Raw genomic sequence first — 23397 nt, forward strand, 5'->3', positions numbered from 1 at the left:
ATCTTTCGCACTTTCTGACACATAATTTTTGCAAATTCAAGCTGCGCCAAGATGATGTCAGAGAAGTTGTGAAGTAGTGCATCCGGCTGCAGCGAAGGCGTTTAGAAAGACTGCCAGAATCATTAACCAGATTTTCCCCAGACCAGCATTTGGCCGGTGTCTATAAACCTGGCAGTGCAGGCTTCTGAGGCTCCTCATAAAAGCCCCTCTTTAGAGAATGGCCTCCTGTGCCGTGTTGAGCCTCTTCAGAGAGAAAGTTTAGTAACTCACTTTGATAACCTCTCATGAAAGGGAGGATTTGAGGCAAGAGAGCACAAAGCATTGAGCAGACCATCAATAGGATCGATATTATAGCAGCGGACAGAACCGTGAATGTCAAAGCACTGAGTGGTGAATTTGTCGGAGAGAAAAATTGCAGTGAAACGTAGAGAGGCAGAAAAACAGGAGCAGAGAAATAAAAGAGCCAGATGTCTGACTCACCTGTCTTTCCCCGTCTCCTTTTTGAAGACCATGTCGCAGTAGTTCATCCGGTCCTCTGTGGTGACGTAGATGCGCGCGTGAGGGTAGTTCTCAGCCGCCTGTCGCAGCATGTTGTACACGATGCCATTCCCGTCCTTCCTCATGTTCCGTAGCGGCCCCCACACAACGTAGACGGTGTCGTTGCCCTGGCCGAAGAAGTACTGGGGCTTCTGCAGCAGCAGGGGCACGCTGGTGTGCGAGACGACTCTCAGGGTGGTTCGCTGGCCGACGTCGCGTTCGAAGCCTCGTGTCGGCGCGTTGTTCATCCGCCAGATGCAGGGAGAGTGGTCGATCTGCTGGCCCGCCGCCTGGCCCAGCATCTGACCGGAGCTGGAGACGATGCTGCAGATCTCACAGTGCAGCTTCAGAGGCTGGAGGAAGGAAGTCAGTTACATCATTTAATCATTATCAAATTATGAATAAATATTATTTCTCTAGCATGTCTGGGTAAGTCTCAAGTCAAGTCTAATATTCACAGAAACAAGTCCAAGAAAATTTGCAAGTCAAAGTGAGTTCAGACAAGCCTGGTCATGTCTTAAATCATCACATGGTTATTAAAGTTACAGTGTCGCATGTGTGACGTCCACGGTTGTCTCAGGTTGTAACTTGATTTTTCTTGCTGACGGTCGCTTTGACGGACTGTTTGCCTTCATCTGAGCGTCAAATTAGTTTTTCTTTGGATTTTCACTTATTGTTGAAGTTGTATCCGTAGTCATCGATCTTTTCTTTGTTTGTTCAGCCATAGTAGATTACTGTTTACTCGCAACACTTGCAGAGACCAGAAAAAGCAGTCGCTTAGCTCCGCCTACCCTCTCTGGCAGACCAACCACTGCTGGCTGATGGAAAACGCGTCACTAACTGGGCGCCGCTTGTGATTTTGTCTGCGAATGCCACCACAGACACCCGGTCTGTAATACTGCAAATGCAAAGGCTTTCATCAGTGGGCCATTTATTTAAATGAAAGTCTTCGAGATGATCACTTTAATTAAGGAAAGTTCCAATCAAGTCTAAATCAAGAAAGGTCTGAAAAAAGTTTCCTCTGGTAAATCTGAAACGGCTGTCCTCTCAAGTAAAGTCTCAATCAAGTCAAGTCCAAATCTCAAGGCTACAGTTGCGTTTCAAGAGGCACTAAGCAGTCTATAAAATAAGAACTTCTAATAACAACTGAGGCAAACATCAGCAGAGCTTTTGAACAGTTCACAAAACACAGGCTGAAGAAAAGTAGATAATAGGCAGAGAGATTCAAGAGAAACAAAACACAGCAGTGCTTTCGTTCTCTTTCATACCTCGAGGACGAGAACTGCTGCTTGGTTGTGGTTGTATTTACCATAGAAATATGAAACACACAGGTAGGAGCATTATTAAACACTGAGAGGATAAAAAAGCAGGACGTTGGAAAAGGAAAAAGTCGAGTTTAATTTTTTATTTTCAAGTATTCGAAAAAACACTTTTGTACAATATTTTTTAAACCGATATATCACTCTAAAAGCAGCAGCTGAAAGCGAAGGCGTCCCATTGAAGCATCAACAGGTGGAAGTTTTAAAGTGTGTCTGGCTCTTGTCTTTAATAAAACTGAATTTAAACAGACTGCATCTCATATTGTTTCATTGCCATCTGATGATGTTATGGTTTGTGATATACTTTATACGTGTGCAATAATATCAAAGTGATGTTTTGGCAAAGGGGCTGTGTTTCTTGATCAGGACATAAAATCAAATGCATTTAGTCAGTCTTAATAAAACCTCCTCATCAGGGCTTTACAGCTCTGTGTAGCGTTCTCTTACATCCTGAGATTTACGTCACTGTGCTCAGAAACATCGCTGATTAGGTTGATTGAATGTGGGACCTCGGAGGTTACAGCGGTGGTGCTGCGACAGTGCAGAGCGGGAAAGCAAAGAGTTGTGTCATTCATCATACTGTATTTATTTTATATATCTTATTATACTTTAGTGGAGCAGGGGGATTTGTAATAAATCTTCAATAATAGCTCTTAGCTACGCTCTGCCGCGGGAGGAAGAAAGCCTTCTCTGAATTTGAAATGGGAGATTTACCTAATTGAAGCTAATATGCTTGGTTTGTTTTGATGAGATTAAACTTACTTAAGTGAATGAATGCAAGAGGAAAGTTAGAAAAGAAAAACCCATTGTATCATGACTAAGCCCTGTTTGATCATTTGCTTAATGGAGAATAACTGTAATGTCATTGGGTTGAATACAAATTGCATTCGTGCTGCGTTCAGGGCGCTGGTTTAGGCGGCGGATGTGAAAGTCTCTCTTGCATACTGTGCGTTTAATCAACAAACGGGAGAGTCTGAATGTGCAAACAGAATCCCACAAGACAACCCAGTGGATTCTATTATGACTACGTGGCTTATCAGCACTCGCATGACTGTTTGTTGTGCATACAGGAGATCGAGTGCGTGAAAAGGAAACAAAAACAGTGGCTTTTCTTTTGTAGGAGCCATGACTCTCGCGTGAATTACTCCAACGCAGCTACCTGTCATTGCTTTTTCTCTCCATGTATGGATTCAGTCATGGGTTAAGAAATGATCCCCAGGACCTGCGCTCTCCATTTACCGGGTGGTTGAGACACACGATAGCTCAGCCTCGAGCTGTCAGCGGCTCGTCCATCTTCGCCTGCTGCCTTCAGCCCCGGCTCATAACTCCATCACGCCTTTCAGCGCACACAGATTGGCTGAGCTCTGTGGGGAACTCTGTGGGTTACAACTGGAAACCTATCAGCCCCTGAGCAAGGCATTTACCACACAACTGTCACAGTTACAAACACCAGATGACTGAGGTTGTACTTGAGCTGTATGATGCGGAGAATAATGCAAGAAAACTAAGCATCAATCAAGGCTCGTTTTAAAGTACAAACAGGCATCCGAGCAGTCGGCAGTAAACGTTATTGGCTTCCCATGAACACTAATCACATTAACATGCATTAAAGACGTGTGTAAAACCTCATCTAACAATTAAAATCCCTACTGGAACATTTCTGTACATACCACTGTACTCTAGCTCCCAACACATCTCTGAAGACTACTTCCTGTATACCGATAAAATGTTACGGCCTCTTCATCCCCTCAGCAGTGATTCATGTTTCAGTTTCATGTTCATGACGGTGCCGTTTCACTGCGGTGCATGCAGTAATCTCAAACAGAGTGCACTTTATAATCCCAATAAATTTGGCAGTCTGTGATAAGTAGAAAATCTACTCAAAGCCTCAGATTTTAATGGGAGTGTGTTAAAAATAGAGTGGGTTATTAAAAAAACGCAGGCTTAATGCCGGGAACACGGTCATCATTAAATTAGAGCACCGGGGTGTGAACTTAACCTTGACGTTCATTAAAATGCTCTAAACACGATAAATTAATAAGAAATAATTATTACATTAACATGCCAAGTCCCGGTGTAAGACGTCTCCGTGGCACTTAAATATTCATTGATTAGCTGGAGCTGTCTTCACGGGAGAGAGTGATTCATTCCTGATGCTGCTCTCGGGGCACGCTCACTATACTGACGAAGTTACAAAAGCTATATTTAGAAAGTCTTCTCAGGAAACTAATTAAAGAAACTAAGAATAACTTGAACTTTATAAGCTACAGCTTTAGTTTTTATCAGACAGCAATGTCACCATCATCTGTTATCTGTAAGTTCATTCTTTGATTACCGAGCAAACACCTGCCAAAGTGATGATGGCTGCCATCAGCCTCAGCTGTATATTGTGTTGAGAGCTAATTAGGCAGCATTGTCATTATGAGTATGTTAGCATGTTGTCATTAGCATTTAGCTCAAAGCACTGTGCCTCAGACACATCTCAAACATCTCAGACACATGTTTATGTATTGTGTTTTCTACCTGTGTGTTGCATATTTGTATGTTATATTGTCACTTATAAAGTGTATCTGTTGTTACTGGCAATGGGACTATTCATGCAAATTAGCATTCTTGGTAACTTGTTTAACTTTAAGGCCCTGTGTCCAGCGTCTTTTTTCACTTGTTCCCATGAGAACAGAGCATATGCATATTTTTTCAGAGCGCTTCGCCTTTTTTGTGCGGCCGAGCGTTCCGAGTTGAAAATCTCTGGACTTTTGAGAAAGGCGCTGGTGTTGTCACCGCCCCTTTTTTTCAGGCAACCCATCATTTTTCCCAGCTCCCTGACAGCACTTTTCTGCCACAAGAAGGCGCTATATGGACAAGGGGCTTAAGTGTTTACATCACCTATAAAAAGTGCTATGTCCTTTTTAAATATTCAAATGAATATAAAATAATATAAAATATAAATACAGTGCTGCTAGCATGGTGGTAGACTTCCACTCTTCATCCATAATTTGAACTTTTATTGAACCAGACGCCAATCGAGACAGCTTTCTTAAGCTCAAAGTTAGCCTTAGAATTCTGTATGATGCATAACACATCACTACTAAAGGTTAATTCCCTTTAAATTACTTCTGAAATAAAGGACAAGTGTAACTGTTGGACAGCTAACTGATCCAACTGACAGAGCTAACGTTAGCTTACAAATATAGCCCTGTTAAAATGAGATAAGTTGATGTTTTATAACTGACACTTGATCCAACCTTTGTTCATAATGATGTCAACCTGGAAGAGACACAATACATCACATAGTTAAAAATGTTAATTGAGCTCATCTTAAAGTGGATACATTTACTCTCAGATTGAGGGGCTAACAGTAAATTTAGTGCTCTATAAAGTAGAGGTCTTCATGCGTCCACTGGAACCCTAGGACCCGAGCCGGAACCTGGACGGGTTCGGGTCCAGGTTTTGTGTGGGCAAGCGGTTGCGGGTCAGGACTCGTTCTATTACCCCAGGTTCCGGGTCTGTTCAACATTATGTGTAATACCCGAGTGGATCCAGGCAGACCCGCTTTCAAATAATAGACGGGTCCGGGTCTGACAATTCTCGGTTCTGCATGGCTTCAGGTGTCTTTGGATTCGGGCTGGTTTCTTTGCTACAATATAGAACTTTATACACAAACTCAGAGACAGATTGAAAGTCCCCTGAGGGAAATCTTGAAATAAAGTTGACTCGATTAACAGACAGCTGCTGCAATGAGCTCCAGAATTTTCCTCATTAAAATTATTCACAAAGAAATCCAACACTAGAAGCACTCCCCCCTCCCCCATGTCGCCCATTGTGCACCTTTCAAAGGGCCTGGATTAAAAATTTCAGGTCTAAATGAAAATATTGAGTTCCTGTCTGCGTCTCTGATAGACCAGGGGCATGAATGTAAAGTGCCACAAGACTAATGTTTTCTATTTCTCCTGAAAAGCAGAGCGGGAACAATTTATCACACCTGGAGGCAGACTCAATCAGCTGAGAGAAAAAAAGGCGGACCGTTCCCATGCTACAGGGTTATGCATTATACATGCTTGCAAAAGGGTTCTCACACCACAAACGACACCTCACTGTGGATCACGTAAGACTGCCTCACTGTCCGGGAGATGTATTACTGCTTCTTAAGGTGTTGCTGTGTGCTTAACAGAGGCTGACAGCTCACACGGCAGGGCGTCACTCAGGACGAAATCACTTCGGACACCTGGCACATGGGTATCACCTCAACTAGACGTCCACACCTCTGTCCATCCTGTGTCAGAGACGTCAGGAGCATGCAGAACACTTTTGACGCTCACGTCCGGGCCAATCACTGTTCGCTACAGAGAACTCACTGGTGGGGGAATTTGAGCTGAAAAGAGGCCTAATTCTGCACAAGCTGCCAGTTTTTCCTGTGATCTGCATAAATCCACAGGGAGAGGGCAGTGATTTAGGCAGGCTTGTCTGGAGGCAGGAGGAGGTGCAGACGTAGAGATTGGTGTAAGACATGATTGCCTCTGGGCCCATGTTGTGCGGATGAAAGTCTCCGGAGAAGGAGGATGGCGCTCCGCATTAATCCGCCAATATCGGCCTGCTGAATATAAGGCATCCACTTTTCAGGAAGGACCAACGCATTGAATCTTGATGTATTGCAACCCAGAGTGAAAGCACAATCCTCATTAACCTGTCAGCCGGAAACGTTGCATGCATCTCACGCAGGCAAATTGTACGATTTTCCTGCGTGACTATCCAATATCCAGCGGTACGAGCACAATTTCAGGTTCTGCCAGCTGCCTCTCTAAACAAGAAACACAGCCTGTTTTTTTTTTTTTTACATTTGGATGTGGTGGGAATTAAAAGGCTTTGATATTTCAATTTCCATAAATTGTGCGGGGAATATACAGCACAGAGCTGTTTGAAGGCAGAAGAATAGGATCACAGACATGGGCATTTGGAATTACAAAGAAATAATGCACACAAGAGACATCAAACAGGCGTTTTTAGATCCATCACACAGACGCTGATATAATGAGCGGAGAAAGTCTTCAAGGAGGTGCAGCAGTTTTGCATGATTGCATCTGAACACACCTTCATTATCAAGGTGAAGCTGTGTGATGGCAGGTTAATGCTAATGGAGGGTTAGAGAATATGAATGCACCATAAAAGAAAAGGTTAACTGTGTATGACGTAAGTTACGACTCTCACACCGCAATACGACGACTGAAGAGAGGTTCATTGTGAAACATTAGATGTTAATGCTTTCACCTGAGGACTGCTGTCGACAGAAGTTTGTGTGAGTGAAGGTTCAAAGGTCAAATACAGAACTTTCTGCATGATTTGTTGAGTGGTGCAAGAAATGATTTTCAAACTACATTTAAGCTGAGGTTTCCAGTCACTTTTAAAAGTGTCCTCTTTCATTATATTCATCTTTAATTGGCTTTTTGATTAAATAAGTCTGTTGGCCGCCATGCTTTACACTTTAAGTTTTTGCACTTATGATTCTCTCAGCATGTTTCCCCAGTTTAAATGAAATGGCTACATCACTGACACATTAACGCCTCATTAAGTTGATATGATTTACTTGTTGGCAAACACAGGATTAGCTTTCGTTTGGAGTTTTTTTTCTCGCCACCTAATGAATGCAAACACTCTGGTTTGCAAATCACACGTTTTTGCTGCTAAATGCCGCAGCATTTTTCCCAGCTAGTTGCTAAGTTACCTTTTTAACCATCTGGGCGAGGCAGGTAGTGTACAGTTGGTTCTAAAATAGCATGAATGAGCGCAGTGAGAACATTGTACGTTTAACAAGAAGTCTTCAAAATTCTTAGTGCAATTTCGGGTAATAACTCTCTGTTGTTTAGTCACAAGAAGTTATTTATACATTTATTTCATCCATTGTTTGAGATTATAAGACTTTAAGGCCAGTTTGAACATACATTATTAACATGAGTAGCAAGAAAGATAGCAAGATGCTAACAAGAGTTATGAGACCATTTGACTGTATTAAAAGATGGACAGCTCCCTATAAAGTGAAGGCAAACCCTTTCTATCGCCCCCTGCTGACTGGCTGCATTATAGGTTATAAAGCCCGCCTCCTCCATGTTAACAGATGGGACATGAGTCAAACTGTAAAATTAAAATACACGTCAGATAAATGTTTCTCAAACATGGTTTCTGTCATTATAGTTAGTTCTTATCATGCTGATTTAAGTCCAAGAGTTCATTTTTTTCTGAAAAGTTTATTTAGTTATTTGATGCTGTAAAAAGGATGATTGACAGCTCTGCTGACAAATCCGGCTCCTGCAGCCGATCTGTTCCTGATTAGCAGAGTAGAGGAACAGCGTCACTAAAACAATCACTGCAGTCATTGAAGTTTCCATATCTGTGAACGTCTGCTTCAGACCAACGTGCGGGATCTTTGCTGTTTTTTTCTTTAAGTTAGTGAAGTGGCTAGGGTGGCTCCACCCGCCGACCTCTACTGCGCAGCTCTGGCTCCAAATGACGTCATCAGCCCAAGATGGCAGCGCCAGTCCCAGGGGCTATTGTGGCTTCTATTTTGTACAATGAGAGCAGATGGAGATGTGCCGTCTATCTTTCTATACAGTCACTGTATGAGACTCAATTGCAGCTTATATCACGTCTAATCACACATCTACATGCAGGTCACAAAAAAAGAGAAATATTATTGATTGTTTCTGATCTGCTGGTGTGCGTTTGTATGGTTTGTCTGTATGTGGTCCTCACCTCCTGTTTGGGGATGCTGACATAGCCCAGGTGAGGCTTGAAGGCCTTGTACGGCTGCTTGGAGAAAATCCAGTGGCTGCTGAACGTCTGTCCGAACACGGGCGGCAGGAGAAGGTAGGGCTTCTCCGAGTAGTTCACCACGACCACGAACAGCGACACCACCACGATCAGACCGGTGGCGATCACCGACTTCTTCTGTGGAGGGAGAGAGAGGAAGTTTATTAGTGCAGTTTCATTTACAATGTTATAGCTGGTGTAGATCTTCAGGCACCAACCTGGATCTTTGTAACATGTGATGCTGAACAACTTAAAAAGCCTTTTAGCTGCAACATGTCAGTTATCGTTGGTTTACATTCATGAAAGAGTTCAAGCACGTCAAGGACATCTTGTGCTTTCAGTATAACATGTAAAGAATCTGATTGCATTACACAACCTAAAGATAAAATATATAAATATATGTGAGTTGCGTCACCATTAAGTAAGGCGTTGCAGAAAAGAACATCCTTCTGAGTTACGATCTGTAAAAGATAAATGAGGATTCATAAAAGTGCATCTCACTTGAGTCACTTCGATATTGTCGGACCAGCAAGTCGGGGAGACGAGAGCACAGTGAGAAGACATTTCTGAAGTAGCGGAGTGCTCACATCACACACAGAGAAGAAAGCCTTAAATTCAATCACTTTGTTTTTCATTCAACACGGATGATTCATGCTAGCCTTGCTGCTTCACTTCAGATGCTTCTAGTATGAAAAGATCTCGGTGAAGTCCTCCGTCTTTGCTTTAAAAGTTACATCACTGTTAACGCATGCTGGAAGCAAAGTTTGAGGGAAGGCTGTTTTGGTTTGTCCAGCACTTTGGTCCAGACTAAAAGACCTCAACAAGTATTGCATGGATTGCTGATATTTTTTGTACAGAAATTCTCCATAGGATGAATCCCGCTGATGTCGGGGATCCCCTAATCTCTATTAACAGATTCTACATAGAAATGTAGCCTCTGTAGGCAGGGGTGTGGTCTGTAGAGATTGCAAGTGTTCTGGTTTATGTTTGTACTATCCTTGTAGTCCAAGTAATATTGACCAATCACGTTTCAGCAGGCTGAGCCGTATGCTGGAAAAACAGTCGGTGTGGAGAGCACAAGCAGGCGGAACCTAAACCGCCCTTAATGACATCCCGGCTCCCATCAGCGTCATCTGATGATGATTTACCTTCTTAACAGACATCTGTACGCTAACAGCTAACAATCTGTTCTAGATCAAAAATTCAACTTGAGATAAATTCCCTGGACGCTGTGTCATGAAAGCTGTTCAGCATTCAGATTTCCTGACTTCCTCGAATGCATCAGAAATGAGTGATCCAACCTCCGTTCAACAAACGAGCATTTTAAAAGTAGTTTTCTTCTCCTCTTGACTTTTTACTAATCTGCATCATGATGGGTTCTTTTTCTGTAAACAATGCAGCACGCGGGAAAGGAAGTCTTGACTGGAAGTCGTTTATCGCTAACCGCTGGCTACACGCCTGGCATGTTCACCGTTGTCCCCAGAGGCTAAATCGAGAATGGGGATGCCTTAACTTTCCATCTCACTCTTTAAGGAGGTCAATATTTTAATTTCTTTACTACCTGAGTTTCTGTCCAAAACCTTCATTACTAGAAGGGCACTAGCAGACTGAACAAGGTCAACAGTTCAGTCTTTAATGAAGCAGAAAAACTGCAAGCACAACCCTTATATATGTCTGGAGATTTTTCCAAGACTTTAACATGGTCCACATCATTGTTATTAGATGTGCTGATACCAGAGTACCACTATAGGCATGGACACAGCCTGAAATGTAGTATCGCTAAGAACGCGTCCATTGCATCAGTCCAATACCATCATTTATTCAGGTAAATGATCATGTGAAAGAAAAACAACAGCAGTGCAGTGCAAGCAGAGAATGTAATGTTAGTCAAAGCTTGCAAAATGTGAGCATCGATGTTTTTCCACCAATGATAAGTATGTTTTTTAAACATACAGCCAAAAATCAAGTCTAGGCATCAGGAAGGAAAAAATGGTATAGAAACATCTCTAAATGTTATTGCTTGCTCGTGAGTTAGACCCATTTCAAAATGGGTTCTTCCTTGATGAACACTCTTCCACCAAGATTCATAAAAACCGTCCGTTAGCTACTCCGTAATCATGCTGACAAACACACAAACAGCAACACAGACATAACCTCCTTGGCAGAGTTCTCCTTCACTTGTACTTTGTGCTAGTTTAGCTGATTAAATGTAAGCGAACTAATGCTTATAAAGTTGCCTTATTCTTAATCTAACTTGGTAAACAATCCACCTGCCAAACATCAGCTTTGCTAGCTTTGTTAGCTTGTTACCATTCGCTTGTCTCAAAGCAGCACTACAGCCTCACAGAGCTTCAAACATGTCTGTAAGATCTTAGTCTGGTTTTATCAAAGACACAATATGAGGGGGTCTTCCCCACCACGCACAAATATGATAATCTACTTTCCAGTTTCAGCATCTCTACCAAGAAAGTAAGCCGGGGCGTCGTTCTTTCATACATTGCAAAACAGCAAAACGCTGGTCTGGAGGTAAGAGGTATTATGGCTTGGCAGCAGAAGCTGGGAGTGATGAATAATAGATAAGAGAAGCAGGAGGAGGAAAGGTCTCACAGAGGAGAAGCTATTGGCAGAGCTGCAGATCAATGCACAGAAGAGAGAAAGAATCAGACTGAGATGAAAAAATGTCCGTTGTGATACGACTTCTCGCAGCCTGAGGTGATGATAGATTTCAGCGGAGTCAGAGCCGACTCTTTTTTTCTCCCAGGAAACTTCAATAACATGCTGCTAATCTTACAGACAACACCGGTGGGAAACTCTGGATTTTTTTTGGGAAGGTGGTGTTGGGCAGATTCTTTGAAGTTATCTGATGGTGAGAAGATTGGATGTTGCGTGAGGTAATGGTGAAGCCCCCACCGCAAAAGTGCCTGCACCGCCACTAGCTCTGATCTCCGACATCAAACGTCCCAAGGGAGGCACCGCAGGCTCCGCTGCTCCGAGACGAGATCAAACATGTGCGGGGTGAGGGGGGGGGTTGGATGAAAAGACGGTGACCATTTGCTGCCCTGACAAGCCTATCACATTTTACCGATTGCATGTGTGTTACATCACACATCATTTCATGGAATTACCGCCCATCTTTGATCACAAACAGAGGGGTCCCGGCTTTGATCTGGTATGAAGCAGCACAAAGAGGACAAATGGGAAATCTCGATAGCCACTCTACTTTTTTTTTTTATTATAAAATAATAGATATCACTTTCAGAAAGGACTGTCTGTGTGTTCTGTCATTCCAGAAGGAAAAAAATGGCAGCTCCTTCCCTGAGAATGTGCTGTAATAGCTTGTCATCATGAGTCCATTATATAGCATGAAACCAATCCCTCATAAAGCAAGAGGGTTCTTCAGGTAGGAAGAGAAAAAAGAAACAACCGTCGGCTCAGTCGGCTGCGCCACAACATCAATCTGTTCTCATGAGGACAGAAAATTTCCTTGTCTCCTTCAACCTCAATCTGACCACAAATCACAGAGGAAATGATGTGTCAAAGTCTGGAGGCGATTGGACCGCTCGGCGTGGGTGTAGCGGGGCGCTGAACCTCCACTAGCTCGAGTGCGAGACTCATGACTCCACTCCTCCTCGTTCACTCATCCATCAGGGTGATCAGTAGTCGGCCTGTTGAGCCGTTTGACAGAGGAGTTGAAAGGCTGGATGTTGAGGAGGGAGTACAGTATGGGGAGTGTGGTAGCAGTATGGGGTTTGGGGACCATTAAGAGCAGCAGTAAGGCAGCAGAAGGGCTATAAAGTTTCAACATTGGAGCTTTCAGTCAATGTTAAATCAGTTTGCTTGAGGAATATGACTCCATATGTGCCTGCAACGACCTTGTTTGCAGCCATCGAATCAGACAATAATGGCCATTAACCGCAGCGCCACTTAGGGGTCTAGCTCAGGGACGTTTCACTTAACACCCCCCCGCTGGAAGCATTGAGGGGTCTATTTTTAAAGGTGCTAAAACCTGCTATGAGGGGGTATTGATCTCGGTTCAGACAGACTGTGTGGGATCATTGGGACCTGAGACATAATTTTCCACCATTCTCTCCTGCAGTGAGGCTGCGTGACCAGACTTCATGTAGGAGAGGAAACTAGCACAGTGTTATTGATGGAGCCTGTGGTTGTGACAATGACCTAATTGAAGAGTCAATTGGGCAGAAATTGAGCAATAGTCATTGGTGGCATGTAATTAAGTAGTTTTAATCATGTACCAAACTGAAGCATGCAACGACTCTTTGACCACTCAGAGCAGTTTGTAAGATTTTAGTGGGAGAATAATGCAATAAAATATACATAAATATGTTTTCATTAGTGTATAATCACCTGGAAATAAGAATTATTGCGTTGTTGTTACCTTAAGGGTCTGTGTCCACTAACGCCGTCTTCTGCGCTGGCATCGCCCACGACCTCAATTTCCGTGCGCATCTCACCGCCACTTACTGTTGCTAGGTTACAAAAGTTGTCTGGCGACACTTCCACTTCCCTCCGTAGCGATCGTTTAGTCTAAGTTTTACATAACTGTTTGCTTAATATTTGCTTTTATTCAAGAAATTCTTACAAAGAAAACATAAACACTAAGGAAAGGAATCGTGTCCTGGCGTTAGCAGCAGCTCTACACCTGCAAATCGTACCCTTGATAAAACGAGAGGATTAGCTTCTTCAAGGCCATTGTTGTTGACAAAGTTGATATCGGAAGTCCCACCTCTTCTTGATTTTGATTGGTCTGTAAGGGAGAAGTGACATTGACGAGCGAGGCGGTGTTCCAAAAGTTGAACTATTTTCAGCTGTGAGCGCAGCGACAAAAACCAGCTGAGTTTGAGGCCGTTTATGTGCTGAGGAAGCTGAGCGCTGAACTGTACTGGTTTTGTAAAGAAAACCAATGAGGTGCAAAAATTGCTGTTAGTGGACACAGGCCTTCATGTGAGCTATCTATTGAAGGTCCTGTCTGCAGAGTCTGTAATGCTGTACAGCCAAGTTTCTACAAAAGCCTGGACAGGACAAACTAAACACTGGCTCTAAAGAGTGCATTTTCTCAATTTCTAGTGTAAGTTTTTCTACATGCTTGAAGGGGAGGGTGAAAAGGGTGTTAATGTCCTGGGGCGGCTGTGGCTCAGCGGTAAAGTCGGTCATCCTTCAATCCGAAAGTTGGTGGTTTGATCCCCAGCTCCTTCAGTTAACATGTGGAAGTGTCCTTGGCAAATTTTTTTCCGGTGGCATAGCCAACATGGTATGAATGTGATGACTGATTGACAGTCGGCACTTTACGTAGCAGCCTCCGCCATCAGTGTATGAATGGGTGTGTGAATGGGTGAAAGTGACATGTAGTGTAAAAGAGCTCTGAGTGTTTGCAGAACTAGAAAAGCGCTATGTAAGTACAGTCCATCTATAGTAGGAGCAGGTCCTGTCCACAGAGTCTGCCATGCTGCACAGCCGTGTTTCTACAGAAGCCCGGACAGGACAAACCAAACACTGGCTCTTTCACCTCTGGGGATCTATTAAGAATTATGTCTATTAAGAGGGCCTTTTGCGTTACGAGATGTACTAGATGCTACTAAATCCTACACACTGGTCCTTCAAGCTGGTACGGCAAACATCTAGCTGCTTAATCCTTCTCTAAGTTCACCTGGTAGGTGCCAACTGTGTGTGTCTGCTTTGGTGCTAAGCCGAAAGTGTACAATGAATATTTAGTGCTCTGTTACTAGCGGCCTGCTGCTGCTGAAAAACAGCACTTTAAGAGAATAAGCTAAACAACAAGCACTTTAATTCTTCACAAGATTCAGGTGATTCTCTGCAGGCACCTTTCACACTACAACATTTACTTGAGAAAAGGATGCGAGTGCTTCTTCCAACACTCAGTCTGTTCAGTATGAGGATGTGTTCTTTTTCTGCTCAGCATCTACAGGCGGAAAATAAATATCTGAGAATTACTTTCCATATCAATCACTGCAGCAAGCCCACATCCTAATAGGCAATAAATTTGTAAATTATACAATAGATCAACCAGTGGTTCCCCACCCGCTTGTGTGATGAATAAAAACTCAAAGCACATTAGCTGTATATATATTGTGCAATCAAAGTTTCAACTCCATCAGGCTCTATCAGGGCATGAACAGAATACAATTTCCCACAAAGACTAACGCTGCAGCTCAGTAAACAACAGGACCACACGGTCGTTCAATCCAGAAAGCTAATCGCGATGGGTATTGGAATAATGAGAGGCTCAACCTGAAGAAAATGGCTCATGAAAAAACATATCTGCGAGCTATTTCCGAGTGCCTCCTGGGCAATGGTAAAAAAAAAAACAGAAATTACATTTGCAATGCAAAAACACCGCCTCCCTGGCACCTGATTCTTGCCACCACGGTCCACTGAGCAGTTAAAATCCAATTTCAATTAAAGCGTTTGAGAAAATATTTACTGAGTGTTTCTCCCACGACAGTATCTCCTCTCCCTTTAAGCCTGACTGTTGTTCTCTGGAGGAACGTGACAGGAGCGTAGACAAAGAGCCACTCCTGAGATGCACGGTGGGGTCCAGACACATTACTTAATTCTTGTCATATTTCCAGCAAAGGTCCCACTTCAAAAGTGCTCCAAGTGCGAGATAAAAAACTGCTCTGTTCCCGGCAGGAGGAGGAGGAGGAGGAGGAGGAGGTGGGGGCTGACTTTCTGCTGCTGGTAAATCGTTCACGCACAAGTTCATCTCCAAATTTTACCCACAGGAGCTCCGACTGCCTCAAGAGCTGTGAAAGTGGGAATAATACAGTTTGTAGATGTTACTGCACAAATATTACAAGTATAACTATATGATTAACTTCATTCCTGAGCTGTGTACATGAGTCTTTTTGGTTTTTACACATTACAAGGGAACATTTTTGTTTCCTTTTATTTCTGTTACAAGAAGTGTCCTGCATTAAAATCTAAAGATATAGAAGCATTGTGAGTAAAATGTACGTAACAAAAGTAACGGTATTAGGACTTCATAATGTTAAATACTGCTCCTATAAGATTATAGTCGAGATGGAGCTGATTTGACACACAAGAGTTTTGTTCTTAACTCTGCAAAATCCTCAACATTTCTGTCGATCGATGAGTCTGAGAATCTTCATTTTCATTTTGTATAAAAATGAAAGAAGAAATATGTCTGCCCTTAAAGCAAGCAACTGTACCTTCACATTACAATAGAGAACAAATTGAACAATTATTGGTACGTGTCAAAGTAACATCCACTTGAATGTCAGGACCCAAGGTGTCCCAGCAGAACATTGCCCAAAGCATCACACTGCCTTCGCCGGCTCGCCTTCTTCCCTTTGTGCATCCTGGTGCCATGTCTTCCCCAGGTGAGAGACGCACACGCACCCGGCCAAGAAAATGTGATTCATCAGACCAGGCCGCCTTCTTCCATCGCTCCGTGGTCCAGCTCTGATGCTCACGTGCCCATTGTAGGCGCTTTCGGCGGTGGACAAGGGTCAGCGAGGGCACCCTGGCTACAAAGCCCCATACGCAACAAACTGCGATGCTCTGCGTGTTCTGACATTTTTCAATCAGAACCAGCATTCACTTTTTCAGCAGTTCGAGCTACAGTAGCTGACCACACAGCCTTCACTCACCTAGCGCATCAGTGATCCTTGGCCGCCCATGACCCTGACGCCCACTTTTGGTAGGTACTGACCTCTGCAGCCCGGGACCCATTTGCTCTGACCCAGTCATCTAGCCATCACAATTTAGCCGTCGCTCACATCCTCACTCTTGCCCATTTTTCCTGCTGCCAACACACCAACTTCGAGGACAAAATGTTCACTTGCTGCCTAACATATTCCACCAACTGACACGGGCCATAGTAACGAGAAACACAGTAACACCTACAGTATTTCAATCTTAAATGCAGTAAAGCTATAAAGTGCCACATAATAAGTCGACACCATAAAACTGTATTCTTGCACAGTGCTTGAGTAAATGTTACATCCCACAACTCAACTGTTTATTTCTTTTTCACTAATAAATTGCACATAAAAAGCATTCAGCCTGTCTCTTTACATGGTGCATACATTCAAAGAAAGACAGGGGGATACATTAGATGCATATTGTTGCAGCTGTGAGAATAAAGCAGCTTCAGTTCATTTCTCCTCTGGGAGCTTTGCAGCCTGCTGGTCCCTGCAGAGCCCAGCAGAGGGGGCAGTCCCCTCACTCTGCAGTCATGTGGCACACAGATGGGACCAGACGAGTGATGGGGGACTCGCATCTTTAAAAAGGGATCTGTTGAGCTCCTCTGACTTATGCTCGAGTCCGGAGAAACCTTCAATAACATTCACTGCCCATTTTTTTATGACTTACAGAGGGTTAAAAAAAAAACAGCCTACAGGAGAAGTCTTTATGTCCAAGTCTTCCCAACAACACCAGAGCAGTCACGTGCAAAGAGAAGAAGTGTTTACTCTGAAAATGCAAATAATCCAGCTGCTTCATTTACATTTTCCACAGTGTTAAAAACACTCTACGTTGTTGAATTTGCATGTTGGTGGACCCTGAAGAGCTTTTCAATCTAAATAACAACAGGTAACAACCTCAACGATGCATGTGCACGATACATTTCTTGATGACATGAGCCCAGGTCCAAATAATGAGGAAAGTGAGATCAAACCAGGACGACATCGATGGTCTGTTGTAGTTTTAGTGACGATTTGATGCCTGTTCCTTTAACTTTACCCCAAATGTTTGTGCACATATTACACTTCAGGTTGTAAGCAAACTAAGGTTGGTTTCACACCTGACAGCTTTGGTCCGGACTTTCAGACTTTACTCTGAATGCGGTTCATTTGGACAGGTGAGAACATGCATTGGAACTCTGATGCGGACCAAACCACCGGACCACCGGTTGGATTCAGGTGAGAATATAATCGGATTAAAGTAGGACCTAATACAGGAAGCAAACCAAAAAAACTGAGCACTGTGGGTTGCTAACGGATGTTGACACTTGCAGAGACGCCACGCAGCAAGATGAGTAGAGGACAAATGTTTCTAATAGAAATGTGGGCTGACCAAACAGTTTCACAAATGCTGTTGAAACGCAACAATGTTGACTAAAAGTTTAAAAAAAACCCCTCAAAATATGAAAGTCTGCGATTCTCTCTCTTCTTCTCTCGCTTCGTTTACTTCAGGGAGTTTTCTCAGGTGGAAATTCTGACCAATCAGAAAGCAGTTTCCTCGCGCATCAAAACTTTTGCTCTGCTGCTAAAAGCTGCCGTGTGAACAAAATGCTACACTGTAATAATTTGGTCTTTCATTTGGATCAAACAGACTTGTGTGAAAGAAAGCGCCCTACATTTCTTTGGGTAACATCTGATAAATATCACATCGGGCTCTGGGTAACTGTGATGTTTTTTTCTCACTGAAATCATCATTAATAAATTATTTATATTCCCAGATTAAGAGCTGTTAATTACTGTTCACACCACGGCAGCTATCTCTTTCATATCTCAAGGTGTTTTAGACCGCAGTCATTAATGTTGAAAATCACTTAATATTAGATTTAAAGCATAAATGGGATACACAACTTTAATTAGCCAGGCTTTTAATTTAGCTAAAATAGCCACAAAAGACAACGATGGTCCAGTAACTGGAATGTGTTGATTATGATAGATGAGCCTGCACCCTCTGGCTACTGAATACAATTAACCCCGTCTTAAGCTTTCTAATGTTAGTGATTACACCGGGTATTATGCCTTTTAAGCAGGCGTTTCACTGTTTTAGCCAATTCCACCAGCCAGATGAGTCTGTGATGCTGTGAGCAAACATGTGCAGAGTCGAGCATCTTTTTAGGAATCAATCGTTTTGGTTGACAAATAAATTGTGGGAAAATAAGCAGTTTTTAAGTTTTTAAGACAGTCTGTGAGGTGTCATTTAGTTGACTCCTCATAGAAAAGTCTTTGCTTAGTTTCGTGCAGATGAATTACTGATGCCGACTGTTTCCTTCCTCCTGGACGATAACAAAATATCTTCTCTCTGCTGCCCTTGATGCATGCAAACTTCTGTTGTATCGCACTTATCGGCGGTGACATATGAAAAGAAAATCCTTCAATCCAGGTCAAATGAACACTAATCTGCTCAGATACAGCATCATTATGGTACAGAGAATCACAATGAAACTTAATCTGGCCCAAAAAACTGAATCTGTTTGCTTTTATGTGGATGAGACTCTGCAGGGGGCCACAACAAGGAGGAAATACCCCTAATTTTACCCACACTCACACGGTAATACCCAGTCTCACTCAGTGGATGTAAATGTGTGAGTGTGTGCGTGTGGAGCATGTGGGACATCTGCACACGTGTACTGGTATGCGTGACTGCCACAGGAAAGCAGTGAAAACCCATTTGACTAATGCATATCTGATATCAAATGGAACATAATCCCCACAAGTATAAAGGATTAAACACTCTACAATATTCACTTCCCCCGTCTGGATCCTGCAAACTTTTGGGACGAGGGATAAAAAAAAACAGCACCATATGTTCACAGAAACAGCTTGGTGACGCTCTGCGCTCTGCTGCGTAGGATGATACTCGCTCACTTGAGAAAGTGACGAATTTGTCAAAGGGAGGAAAAAAAAGGAAAAGCTTCTCTTTGTGGGACTTTGAGGAGCGGAGGAGCTGCATATCTGTGCGAGCAGAACGAGTCTACCTGTCAGAAACAAAGCATATTGAGATTTTATGTTTGACTGTACGTTATCCTGCTGCCATAAAGAGTCTCTGCGGCGGGGAGAGATTGACATCACTGTCATTTCCTCCTCGCAGCACTTAAAACAATTGCTTCTCCCTGGATAACATACATTAAGGCAGCGGCAGCATGTGCAGTGAAACAAACATCATCACCTCAGTATCCATCCATCGATTATCTATACCGCTTATTGTGTTCAGGGTCGCGGGGGGCTGGAGCCTATTGGGGTACACCCTGGAGAGGTTGCCTGTCAATCACAGGCTGACACATAGAGACAGACCTTTCAATTTAGAGGGCAAAACTAGACTCACCAATGAACCTAACGAGCATGTCTTCGGACTGTGGGAGGAAGCCGGAGTACCCGGAGAGAACCCACGCATGCACAGAGAGAACATGCAAACTCCCTCGATGTCCAAGCCGGGGATTTGGACCAGGAACCTTCTAGCTGTGAGGCGACAGCGCTAACCACTGTACCACCATGCAGCCCCATCCTCTCAGAATGAGGATTTACATTTTTATCATTCTAGACGCCGCAGTTTTATTTCAAACAATGAGGCTTAAGGTGAAAAAATATCACCCAACTCGACAGTTTCCCTCAGCTTTACTGAGCGTTTTAGCATCTTTCAGCTGATTTTCAGCAGTCCTGTAAGCTTGTGCACTCACCAATATCCTGCAATATCCTCCAATTACACCTGTTGTACATATTTTGTATTATACGTATTGCTTTTTATATTTTTTATTCTTATTGCTTTTTTTTTTTAATATTCTATTTAAGTCTTTTACTTATTTTTATTCTAGCTCTGTGTTAATTGTTCTGCAAAACCACCATAACAAATTCCTTGTATGTGTAAACCTACTTGGCAATAAACCCCGATTCTGATTCTGATTGTTTTGGCCTCTACCTTAGTGCTGATTCAGTCTCACAGCTCTCATCATGTTCTTTAAAAGATGTCAAATGTATACAACCTGCCAAGCACCAGACAGACAAAAATATCAGCTCGCTGGTGAACATAGCTCAGCATTTAGCATTTTGCTCCAGAGGAAACGTTTCCTGTTTTGGTAGATGGTGGAGACTAAAAACAGAGCAAAGAGAGACTGTTGTAAATTAAAAAGGCACATCTGTGGGGCGCTGGTTTAGCTCAGTCGGTATAGCAGGCGCCACATATACAGAGGCTACAGTCCTCCACGCACTGAGCGCAGGTTCAGCTCCCGGTCTGCCAATCATTTGGTGCATGTCATCCCCGACTCTCTCCTCCCCACATTTCCTGTCTCTCTTCAGCTGTCCTATCAATAAAGCCAAAAAATAGAATCTTTAAAAAAAGGCACATCTGTTGGTTAAAAACTGAACACACTTCAACAAAACAGCAGGTCTGGGATCTTTATAATTATTGTGTGTAAATGACATTGATGCTTCCAGTTATCAAAAGCTAACTCTACCTGACAATCTTAGCTAGCTAGCCTGTCACATTTACTTCTTTTGTAACTTAGGGATAATGTCAAGGAAAAAAGGGAAAAGCCAAAACAACATTTTATTTCAGATGTCAAAATATCTGAACTTGATAAAAATATAACTAACTACTATAAATTAACAAGAAAATAATCATTGCAGTTCAAAGTATGGCAGTGCGATAGGATAATGTAGATCACTTAATGATAGAAGAAATATCATGTCATAATGTGTTCTAATGTTTATTTCCTTGTCTCGCAAATCACGCTCTTTATGGCAATATATCAGGTCATTTGGATGATGCTTTGTGTTCTTCTATTCGTCACAGATTTAGGTGGGAAATTTGCACAAACAAACATGGAGTTGAGTAAACGTGAGTCCAAGATGCATCGTGGCAATGATTGCGTTTGAAAAGTCACACACAGACCAAAAAACTGAAAACTGTACTTTGAAAATGATGCCAACTCCAACAACAGACTCAGACTACTTATAACCCTTTTTATCTCGAGTATGTCATTCAAGAAAAAGGTTTTTCATTTGGTTGTTTTATGTATGTATTTAGCTCATTGAACTTACAGGAAATATGCTGTATCATTGTATATAGAGTGAAGACAGGGACAGCCTGGCTATAAAGTTGCTGTCGCTCCACGTGTCGGACCACCTGCTCTACTTGCTCGTCTTTATTGGCAAATGGAGACTAAGCATGTTCCCTCCCCTGTCATATCTATAACCTCTATTGTCAAGGGTTTCATTTAGAGAGAACGGGAAACCAAAATGTCCGCTGGCATTCAGCCAATCCCAGAAAATGACTTCTGCCACTCACTTGTGACAAGAGCCATTCTATCTTCATCCTGCTGCACTATCAGAGTTTTTAAGAGCCCGCTCTTATAGTCGCAGATGGCCGACGGGCAGTAGAGACCGTGCCGCCGGGCCAAGGACAGAGCTGCCGTGTAATAATGAATGTGCCGCTCGCCGTTCACCACAGATGTCCAAACTTTAAGCCGGGACAGCAACACTCAAGTGAAACTTAAAAAACAAATTAAAAGCAACAGCAAATGCAACAGAGAGCAGATGCCGTACGTTTGGACCCGAGTTTCTGTGGAGTGCTTTACAGCAGCACAGCAATTATTCTGTGTCTTTGTGTTTGAAGGGCGAAGGCAGGGGGGAATCTGGCTGTGGAGAAAAACATCGACCAGAGAAAATCCATTTCAATTTCCCAAATGCCAGTGCAGGATTACTGACATTTAGCAACTGATATTTTCCCTGAAACTCAATAGTATCCCTCAATAGCTCCATAATAGAGCCTCATCTCATTGGTAGTGATTACACACAGCATGGCTGCTCTCACGGAGAAATTTGAGTATATATATGTCAGCGACGCAATGCATCTGGGAATCGGAAAGGATTAGACAGACAGACAGATGTAGAACATCATCGGCGGGACGAGCGGGAACAAACTGCGTTGCCAATTTCCTCCTCTTGACTAAACAGACGTCCGGCCTCTGCAGAGATTTTCCTAAAGGTGTCATTTGTTAAAGAAAACGTGTCTGACAAGGAAGCTTCTCCTCAAGGCCGCCACAGTCAGAAAGCCGCAATGCACACTGAATTTTCAAGTGGCTCAGCAGTGAAAGGAATTTGTCCTGTTTGTTGGCAATCAGCCCTCAGTGGGAGGGTGATGAAGGCACTTTAAGGTCACATATGCATTGTTCTAACTGTCAAGGTTATTTGCGTCTACCTCGACTACTGTAACGTTAGAGAGACGCTTCTAACAACAAAAAACCTACAGAAGAAGGAAAAAGAGGAAAGAGACAGAAAAACAAACTGAGGCCAAAACAATTAGTCTGTTAACGGCTTTTTCTCTCTTCTGTGATTGTCTATTGAATAGTTGGCCTGCTATTTTGGATAAAATAAGACAGCTTAATTGCCCAGCCAGTAATCAGTCAATAATAAAAGTAAACAAAAAGTTATCCTATAATGAGAATGATAAATTGAAGCCATAAATGGTTACTCCAGCTTCCAATACGTTTGGGGAACAAAACTTAAAAAATTGAACAGTCAAATCATCACAGTAGAAGCTCATCTTCACGCCACACAATGAGTCAGGCTCCTAATTTTGGAGCCTACATTTCCCATAATGCAAACTAATAGTACAGCCTGACTGATTCTGTATTTTCAAATATTGATATTAATATTGGAAGTTAAAATGTTTACGATTTTTTGCAAGTGTAACATTTTACAGTGTAAAAATCAACGTGTCTAGTGCCCTCTGGTGGACAAACTATATAATGAAGATATTATCTGGACATGTACTCCAACCTTGTACAAAGTATCTGTAATAAGCTAATGGTAAATAGTAAATGGACTGTGCTTATATAGCGCTTTTCTAGTTTTACAAACACTCATGTCACATTCATACATTCACACACTGATGGCTGCTAAGTAAAGTGCCCAACTGTCAATCAGTCATCACATTCACACAGTGTTGGTTGTGCCACCGGGAGCAATGTGGGGTTCAGTGTCTTGCCCAAGGAAACTTCGACATG

At 42.7% G+C, this 23397-nt stretch overlaps 1 protein-coding gene across 1 annotated transcript in view; it reads right to left on the minus strand.

Annotated features, from left to right (window-relative positions):
- st6galnac3 (ST6 (alpha-N-acetyl-neuraminyl-2,3-beta-galactosyl-1,3)-N-acetylgalactosaminide alpha-2,6-sialyltransferase 3) overlaps window positions 1-23397 on the minus strand; it is an 83070-nt gene that overhangs the window by 45028 nt on the left and 14645 nt on the right. Inside the window, exons 2-3 of the mRNA XM_069684872.1 lie at window positions 8601-8795; window positions 481-890 (exon numbers count right to left, since the gene is read on the minus strand). Coding sequence (XP_069540973.1) covers window positions 481-890; window positions 8601-8795 — 605 coding nt within the window. The remainder of the gene's footprint in view (window positions 1-480; window positions 891-8600; window positions 8796-23397) is intronic.

The sequence above is a fragment of the Semicossyphus pulcher genome, unplaced genomic scaffold (genome assembly GCF_022749685.1).
Source record: "Semicossyphus pulcher isolate SPU_LCO1_2020_fin unplaced genomic scaffold, fSemPul1.0.p SCAF_7, whole genome shotgun sequence".
Lineage (NCBI taxonomy): Eukaryota > Metazoa > Chordata > Actinopteri > Labriformes > Labridae > Semicossyphus > Semicossyphus pulcher.